This window comes from Gavialis gangeticus, unplaced genomic scaffold (assembly GCF_001723915.1).
Source record: "Gavialis gangeticus isolate Ggan-Ray unplaced genomic scaffold, GavGan_comp1, whole genome shotgun sequence".
NCBI classification, from domain to species: domain Eukaryota; kingdom Metazoa; phylum Chordata; order Crocodylia; family Gavialidae; genus Gavialis; species Gavialis gangeticus.
Window position 1 is genome coordinate 14,784,286 of NW_017729033.1, and position 9,826 is coordinate 14,794,111.

Consider the following 9,826-nt stretch of genomic DNA (forward strand, 5'->3'; position numbering starts at 1 on the left):
AATTTTTTTTTCTCAAAACATCATTTTGAAATGAAAAAGAGCACTTTATAATTAACAATGTAAATATTAATTGTTCTTGCTTTTCCAATTTTTTCCAAGTTTTATTTAATTTTGTTTGTGTTTTGTGGGAGTTTAGAGCTGAAATTATTCACCCAATTTGAACCAAATTATGAATGGTTCCAGGCAATCAGGACATGCAATTTTAATGAATAAAATATTTTACAAAAATAATTTGCTGAATTCTGGATCAAAAAAAAAAAAGGTTGGAGCCTCATAAGAACTGCAGTTCTCATATTGAAATCAAATGGGATTTGCAGTTTTGATTTATCTCCATCTCTAATACAGAACATGCATTACAGTGTCCAGATGCACAACCATTTAAACACAGATGCAATAGGCAGCTACATGCACAGCTATTTCAGCATTTCAAAAGATTTATTAGCACTTACAAACAAAGATATTTAAAACAAGTACTCATTACATATATAATTATATTTCGTCTGAATGCCTTGTTACAAAAGGCCAAATGTTTCTTCAATAAATTCTAAGAACAGCAAAACTTTTCCCCCATTAGTATTTAAAACTATCGAGGGTATTAATCAACAATATTGGTCATATCTTAAAGAATGCTTTCATTAAGCTGTATAATTTGTAATCTTATTCTAGTCTGATGTGTATAGAAATTACATGTTCTGTTTGAGATTGCCAAACCGGTGGAGGACTTCTCCAGCTGCTTACCAAACAATATAGATTTCAGACACATGTTTATCTTTCTACAGAATGTCCTCCAAGATTAGTAGATCCTAAAAAATGGAAAAATTAAAAATACAAACACATAAATATTTCTAAATAAAATTGAAGTACTTTTGTATTCTTTTGTTTAAATAATTTTGGAAATGTATTGTTAAGAAAAATAAAAATAAGAGCGCTGAAAATAAAAAAAATCATAAATATAGAAAAACCAAGTTAAAGGGACTTGTGAATTTTAGCAAAGGTGTTTCTGCGTATGCAAGTGCAAACATGGTAAGTGATTTTACAAAATACTTGGCAATAATCATGTCTTTTGAAAACAGGAATGACCCCCATAATTAGAATTAGCATCTACTTATATAAAAGAAATTAGAACCTGATTCTATCCTAGTGTAAATCCAAAATCAGTGGATGACTCCACATTCTGGTTACAGTGAATTTATAAGAGCATGACTGAAATTAGATCTTTGTCACTGTAGCTGAAGATTAAGATCACTGCTCATTATTATATACCCTAGTTTTCTACCATATCCTCAAAATTTTTTCAAAATGTGTCATGCCTCTGTACTAGTCAGAGTCAGCCTTAGGAAAAATGGCACCCTGGGGGAACTTGTATTTTGGCATTTCCCCTCCCCCCTCCCTGCCACAGTGCGGAGGTCTCTGTGCCCCACTGTAGGATTCCTGCCCCTGCCCCTTAATAAAGGTACTAGACTCATGTGAGGACCTAGAGCTGAAGGTAGCAGCAAGATGTATTTCCCCACCAGCTGTGCCTGTTGCACTCCCTGGCACAGAGGATCACCTGGAGCCACCTGGGCAGCTCAGCAGCACCCACAGGCCAGGCACCTGCAGAGCACTGGCCCGCACCACAATACTGGTGTGGGCCAGTGCTCCTTAGTGGCTCCTTAGTGGTCTGAGTCTGACTCTGTATCCCTGCAGGCTTGGCCTTGCCCTGCAGCTGGGCTGCACCCAAAGGAACAGGCGGGCAGCGCTCAGTATGGGCTAAGCCTTGTACCATGCTGCCCCACTGCCTATGTCCCCTGGCCCCACCCGGATGCTGCCTCCAGCTCCCCCAAGACCAGCAGCAACCCTATGGCTGCAGGCTGCTGTGGGCAGTGGGAAAGAGCTGGTGCCTGGTGCACAGCAATGAGGCAGCAGCATTGCAGGAAGCCACAGTCTCCTTCCTCCCCACAGGGGCCAGCAGGAAAAGAGAGAAAGCACAAGGGGTCCTGCCCAGGAAAGCAGTGCAGGGGTCAGAGAAGGGCTGTGGAATGATTTGTGCTGGGAGAGCCCTCAGTGCTCCTGGCTCCACCCTCCCCCCCCTTCCCCACAGCTCCAGGTGGCAGTCACCTTAAGTGCCACCACTGGGCAGGAAAGAGCAGGGAGGGAAGGGGCTGATACCATATTGGTGGGGGTGTTGGGGGGCACTGCAATCGGAGACCTCCCTCCCCTACCTTCAGGTCAAAAGCAACTCGACTGCAGACTCATGTCCCACACTCCCTGCGCAGTTGCAGGTGTCACCAGAGATTGCACCCAGGGATCCCCAGACTATGTGTGTCTGTGTATGTGTGTGGTGTCCCCCGGACCATAATACCCTGGGCAGTCACCCAAGTCACCCACCCCTAAGGGTGGCTCTGATACTGGTTTACATATTGGATCGTGGGTGAAGGAAAACATTTCTGAAGAATTTGGAGTAAAATTTAAAGGACTTCCTCAGCATATATGAGTTCAAAATCAAGGTCAGTTTAATTTTTTGGACAGTTTTTCCACCCCCTCCCCGCCCCCACCACTACTTGACTTCCAATTCCGAACTGTTCTGGTCATGTGATTTTTAGATAATGAAGTGACTTTTAATAGCACTGAGACGGAAGGTTTGTAAGTTCTGACCGGCATTTTAGTTTTGTTGTACATAATGATGTTTTCCTTTGCGATATACATTTCCTGGTGTCAATAACTTATCTTCCCCAAAAACTATTACCTTGACCACATGGATACACCAAGTATACACTTAAAAATTCACTAAATGAGCTGGCTTTCATGCAGCTGCCCCTGCAGCAATAATTAAACTATGGATTCCAGAATACACAACACTAAGTGCTCGTAAGTACTATAAGATCCCTTTAATCAAAATTTATAGAGAACATAAGACAAGGAATTTCTATAAAGTATACATTTTATATTTATCATAAAATATAAACAATATAAATATTTATATAAGACTAAATTATGTTAATGTAAAATCTGTTTCTCTTTTCTTGCATTTTCTCTTCTTTCATTTTTTATTCTTTACGTCTTTGTTTGGTCTCATCCTGTCCCACACAATCCATCAGAGATTCTCTTTTCATAGAATCATAGAACAGCCGGGCTGGCAGGGATCTTCATAGGTCATCTAGTCCAGTCCCTTGCCTGAGGCACAATCATCCTTATCCAAACCACCCTATACAAATCCATTGTCTAACCTCTTAGTAAAACTACACAGTCAACCCTGACACAAAACACTTTAGTGGCAACCACGACATACACCCTAACCCGCAAAGGGTAAAGCAGGGGGACCACAACAGGCAAAGACCTGTTGCTGTAAAGCTGTTAAAAAACACTTGAGAGATTCCAGGAAAAGGGACATACCTCTTTCTACAGAGGAAGACGAAACCCTCTGCAGTTCATACTAATCTAAGCATGAGGTAAAGTTGCTTCCTGACTGCAAATATTATTCTGATGCTGAATGAAGGGACAAGACCCTCTAACCAGTAACCTACAGCTTTAAGTCCCAGTCAAAATTCCCAGACTTAGCTGCAGCCAACGCCAGTGCATCTGAGAGAGACTTGGAAAAAAAGCAAAACCCTGATACACATATAGCAGCTGGAGGTGGGGGGGGGGGGCAGGATTCTCTCCTGGCCCCAGGCAGCAACTGGCAAAGTTCAGAAGCCCTAGCAGAACATAGGCTACACCTAGATTATCCATGACCAGTGGCTGTTCAACCTCTCCTCAAACACCTCCAGTGATGAGTCCACAGCTTTCCTAGGCATCTGTTCCACTGCCACACGGTTCTAACAGTAAAGAAGTTTTTTTTCCCCTGGTAGTCTAAACTTATTTTGCTGCAACTTCAATCCATTAGTCTATATCCTATTCTGCACCAGGAGAAAAGAGGTGGCTTATGGCAGCCTTTTAAATATTTGAAGGCTGGTATATGTCCCCTCTTCAGCTCAGTTTCCTTAAGCTGGTCAAGCCTGGCTCCTTCAGATTTCTCTTCATATAACTTGCCTTCCAAGCCCTTTTCTTTTTCTGTCTCTTTTTTTTTGAGAGGGAATTGCTTGCTCTCATTCTTTTTCCTTATATCCATTCTAAATTCCATTTTTGCTCAAATTCTCTGTCTTATATTGTCCATTCTCCTTTCATCAATTCTATCACCCTTGCTTTATCATACTCAGTCCTGTGTGTACTCTTTTTCCTCTCTTCTCCACTTACATATTTCTTCCCTTCCATAATGACCCTTTCTTTTCCTACAGAACACCCTAATTTCTTTATTCCCTTGGTGTCCCCAGGACTCTTCAGCAGCCAGGAAACCATCTTTCTATCCTAGATTCTCTCAAATTCTTTGTTCCAGGTTCACAGTTGAAATTCTCTGCCATCTTCTCAGGCCTGCCATTCAGACCCTTTTACTTCCCTTATTCTCCCTGATCCTCTAGTTCATGCTTCTCTACTACATTTATACCTGTAATTGGTTCATTCCTCTTCCCCCAATCGCTAAAACCATAGCTAGGGAATCCCTAATTTCTCTTTTTCTTCCCTGGCCTTTATTACAAATGAGGCCTTGGAAGAAGAGAAACTTTTATGTGGCAGGCTGGTCAGTGGGATCAATAGCAGCCCGATTTGTTAACTTGAGTCTGAAATGGCTCAGACTAATTGGTTGGGCTGACCCAGGGGCAGAGTGAAGAAGAGGACCTGAGGGGGAACTAACACCTCAGGCTTTCCTATTGGTCCATTTTCAATCTGTGGTGGAGAATCCAGAAGGAATAAACGCCCACATGCCCAACACATAGGCAGCTTTGACAAGGAAAGATGAAGAAAGGCTGAAGAAGAGCTGGTGGAGCTGACCAGTGGGGCAGAGCATTTGCCCCAGAAGCATTCTGAAGATGCCACGGCCTAGCCATGGAAGGAGCTGCAGCATCAGTGAATAGGTCATGGCACAGAGGGTCTGGGAGCTGATGGGATCTCAGTGGCTGCATAGGTCTCCAACCCTGCACGAGACAGGAACTCTCAGTGCATGGATTGGTGCACAGGGCTGGAGAGCTGGGACCTCAGCGGCTGCACAAGGCATCATGGGTCCCCAACCTTGCATGAGCTGAGCTGAAGAGACCTGGAAGGCTGCATGACGCAATGCCAGTCACCAACCCTACAAGTGGTAGAGGTCCCATGGTGCATGGATCAGTGCACAGGGCTTGGAGAAAGCTGAAGAAACCCCCATGGCTGCACAGGGCAGTGCGGGCCAACATCTTTGTAGGTGTCAGAGGCCCTGGGGCACCGAAGGTGCTCCATCTGGGAGCAAACAACCTTTAACATATATACAGGTTTGGTGGTGACAGCTTGACTTGCACCATGGCTGGGAGTAATGATTGACCATCGCACAAATATGAGCCGTCAGTGCGAGGCAGTGGTCAGCAGGGAATATAACATGCTGGCATGCAGCAACTGATGCATCTCGTGTAAAACTAAGAAAGTGATACTCCCACTGTGCTCTGCACTGGTGAGACCGTAGTTGGAGTACTGTGTTCAGTTTTGAGCACCACACTTTAACAAGGATGTGGAAAAACTTGAGAGGGTCCAGAGAAGAGCCGCCCATATGATCAGGGACTTGCAAGGCAAGCCATACAAGGAAAGGCTGAAGGACCTAGGCCTCTTTAGCCTAAAGAAGAGAAGCTTGAGAGGGGACTTCACAGCAGCTTACCACTATATCACAGGAGTGCATGAGGAGCTCGGTGAAGAACTGTTCACCAGGGCATCCCCAGGGAAGACCAGGACCAATGGATACAAACCCCTAAAAGGCCACTTCAGGCTTAATACCAGGAAAAACTCCTTCACAGTCAGGGTGTCCAGACTGTGGAATAAACTCCCTGCAGAGGTGGTGCAATCACCTACCATAGAGGTTTTCAAGAGGAGACTAGACAGTCACCTTGCTGGGGTCACTTAAAACCAGTTGTCTTCCTGCCTACAGTGGGAGGGCTGGACCCTATGATCTGCAAGGTCCCTTCCAGCCTCTAACAATCTATGAATCTATGAGAGTATGTAGCCCCTGGTAGTTGCATGAGGCAGCTTAGGCCTCTCCACTGCGAGCAGTTGCTGTTAGCATTGTCCCTTAGATGTTACCTGTTTTCCCTTTGTGTATTACTTCCCCATGCAGTGTGATTACTGTGCTACTGTTGATTCCAGCTGTAACTCTTAAGATTTATGTAATCGTTTAAGATTTCCCTGGGTCCATATATATGCGGGGTGGGCCGTAAGTTGTATTTTTCCTTGTGAATTTATTTAATTCAATATTGTATTATAAGATGTTTATATATTGCCTTGTTCTGTCTGCTACTTGGTCAGCAGCTAAAATGCTGTGGAGGGTCTTGTGATTATCACTTTGGATTTAAGTGGTTGCTATGCCTATGTGTGGGTTTGTATTGCTGAAACCTTGGTTATGTACTCCAAGCATTGTTTACTTATTGTTGGGTCCCATTTAGTGAACCATTGCTTAACCTGGCGCCACTGTTGCTTGTCATCTGCTAGCAGCCTGCAGGGCTCGGGAGTGTAGGGGCTATACCCTAATAAGAAGCCCACTGGGAATCAAGGTTTACGTTGATAAAGTGCCTCTGCCTGTCATATCCACTTTATTTCTGCCTGTGTATTTGAGTAATAAGATTTACTGCTTTAGTATTATAAATTTGTAAATAGTTCTTGGAAATATACATATGTTTGTAACGGGGGGCTACTGGGGCCGACCTCCTCGAGGCCTGCGCACCTGTTCTTGGGCTAACCACCCGCCTTCTCCCCCTCCACGCCTTGGTCTTAATTGATTAATTAATAGATGTAATTAGGTGGAAGGCTGCCCATTTTCTGCCCCGCTGCTAGGGGGCGCTATCTGCAGCTCCATTCCTCCCCTACACTGCAGCCCAAGCCTTGCAGATGACATCATGATGTTCTCATATGCGCCAGTCCCCCACGACGGGGCCCAGAGTCCTACTGTAGGACCCCACCCGGGTTCTTCCCTTCAGGCGGACTCTGCCACTGTCATACCAGGCCATATATTGCCCTGCCACTGGTTCCCCTTTGGGTATGATCCCCTCACTGGGACCTTCGGCTTACACTACCCCTGGCCTACCTCCAGGCCAGTTGGGACCCCAGACCCCTGGCTCTTGGGTGTCCCTCTTGGTGGGACTCCTTGGCCTTCTGACCCTCCTGATCCTGGCCCCCACCTGGGCCAGTCAGGGGAAGCTCTGGCAGGCCCTGATGTATGACCCATACTCTTATCCCGGGGTCCCCCTCTCTGGGACTTCCTTTACAGATGTGGGGAGCTGGGGTACCTCACACCACAACTGGTGTCTCAGGGTCTCACAGGGGACTCTCACTCACTCCCCTGGGCAGCAGGTCGTGGTGCTACTACTGGTGTTATATTCAACCCAAACTCTGCCTCCCCACATTGGAAGACTTACTGGGGTCAGATCTCAACTCTCTCCCTCTGGCTGAGCCCCCTCTCCCTTCACAGGGCTCCACACACTGCCCCCCTCACACTGGGGGCTCCACACACTCATAATGCCCCCTTTACTCAGGGTCTCGGGGCTTCCCTCTACAGGTGGGCTCAGGTGGCCATAGCTGTGCCTGGCCCCAACTTTCCTCCTCGGGATCTCGAACCCCCGCAGGGCTCAGGCAGCCTTGGCCACACCTGGCCTCCAACTCTCCTCCTCGGAGCTTGCACCCCCACAACTACCTCTGATGTACGTGACCCACCCTAAGGTGAGGGCTAGGGGTTATGGTGCCCTGACCCACCTTTCACCAGGGTGATCACTGGCCTGGCATTTCCTGGGGGCTCCCATGCCACTGAGAGCCCCACCAGACCACCCACTCCCAACAGGGTGTAATTTCCAGTTGTACCCAGGACCAGGAGCCTCCTACCATCCCCTACAGCTCCTCCCTTGCCTCCAGATGAAACTCGGCAGCCCTCAGGCCAGGTGATGTTGTTGCCTCTCTTCCAGCAGCCAAACTGCCTTGTTTATATAGGCAGCCCTGAGCCTAAAATGGCTGCCCTCATTAGGTACCTGGAGGCTGCCAGCTCCAGGGCCTTATAGTGGCAGGCACACATAGTGCCCTGCCACAATGTTTAATAAGTTTTATGGGTCCTAAAAATAAAGTTCTATAAATAGTTAAATTCTACTGGGTGACCACAGCCTCTGCTCTGCTCTGCTCTGCTCTGCAAGTGAGGAAGCTAAGCAGCCACACTCCCACAGTGCACACACATACCTCCTAGCATCCCTTCAGTTGAAGAGGGGGGACCAGCCATGTACCACCTGGTTATATTTATAATGCCACTAAGCATGTCAGAGATAATGAGGGTGCAAGCTGAAGATGGACCATGCATAGCCTCATGTTGCTCAGCATCTAAGACCACAGTAACATCTCAAATTCAAGAGCACAGTATGAAGACTAAACTGGAGCCAACTAGAAGCACTCCCTCTTGATTATGCCTATGTGATGCATCTGCAAATTCTTCCAGATGATTACAGCTTTACAAGGGATTAACTAGGCAAAAACAGAACAGGCAACAGAAAAAAAGTTGCCATAACAATAGTTTTTACCAAACTAGGATTTTGCCTAAAAGTAGGTCTTAATGTTATTAGATTTAAAGTGTTTTCTAAATCTTTATTAAATTATATAAAAACACGACCTAAAGCAAGAGCAATATTTTCAGGTACAGTGGATATTGTGCAGAAGGATGAGGCCACATATCATCCAAAAACACTAAACTCCTTTATAATATATGTATACATGTTGTATTTACAGTATACCCCACATTTTCTAAAACTGTATCTTGTGCACTGCATGATTTGTTTCTTTAAGCTCTAGTAAGTAATTTGTGCTCTACACTAAATGTACTTTTAAAGATAAATAATTCATTTTTCACTGATTTTACTTACCTAGATATTGCCTCTGCAGAAGACTGGCGATGGTGATTGGTGGTCTTGTTACAGATGACTGTGAGGAAGGTGGTGTAAATGGATACAGCTGAGGAGTTCTGAAACTGGGAGTATCCCACATGCCCAGCCTACTACTCTGTGATCCATAAGTAGGAGTAAAAGAACATCCATTATGTGGTATTCTTAGTGGTGTTGACCTATTAATGAAGTTAAAAGGTTGACAAAATTTGAGACTATTATAATCCTTCAATAGATTTTGAAAACAGTTAAAGAAATTGTCAAAGCTCATATTTTAATGGAAAGTTTTATAAACTAATCTGCACCAAATTATAGTTATCTTGCAGAATAGATTGTCTTCTTTAGAAAGATGACATAAAAATACAGTCTTTGGACTGCATGGATACAGATTTATTATGAGGCCAGTCCAAATTTAGATTTCACTTTCTTTTCAAAAGTTGTGGCACCTTGAAAAGCACGAGCCGCATTTAGTTACCTTACAGAGCCTGGCATGCTATTCTGACTTGCTGCTAGTCCAGCTGATTGAGAAACTTTGTGGGAAACACTACCTATAACAAATTATAAGTTTAAATACAGTATTAAATATTAGGTACACTTTATTTAAGGCATCATTTTGAAAACAAAGGGAAGAATTTAGCTCACAATTTGACTCAAATTCATCATCTGTTTATTCCAGGCAAACTGTGGTGGAAAACTCTGATGACAGAAATGGAAGGACATGGCCACAGCTCCTCTTATAGAAGCATTATATATATGAGGGGTCAACATAGCCATAGAAGTGCTAGATAAGAAGTGGGCACATCTTCAATGTTTGTTTATATTTTTCTACAGGTACAGCTACAATTCCCCAAAAGGACTGAAATCTCTCCCATCTTTTGTGCAGAACTCCA

General features: G+C 44.7%; 1 protein-coding gene across 1 annotated transcript in view; it reads right to left on the minus strand.

Moving 5' to 3' along the window:
• Positions 1-538: 538 nt before the first annotated feature.
• The window catches only part of RNF212 (ring finger protein 212), an 18,348-nt gene continuing 9,060 nt past the window's right edge, over positions 539-9,826 (minus strand). Inside the window, exons 3-5 of the mRNA XM_019525898.1 lie at positions 9,412-9,484; positions 8,919-9,115; positions 539-803 (exon numbers count right to left, since the gene is read on the minus strand). Coding sequence (XP_019381443.1) covers positions 766-803; positions 8,919-9,115; positions 9,412-9,484 — 308 coding nt within the window. The 3' untranslated portion in view covers positions 539-765. The remainder of the gene's footprint in view (positions 804-8,918; positions 9,116-9,411; positions 9,485-9,826) is intronic.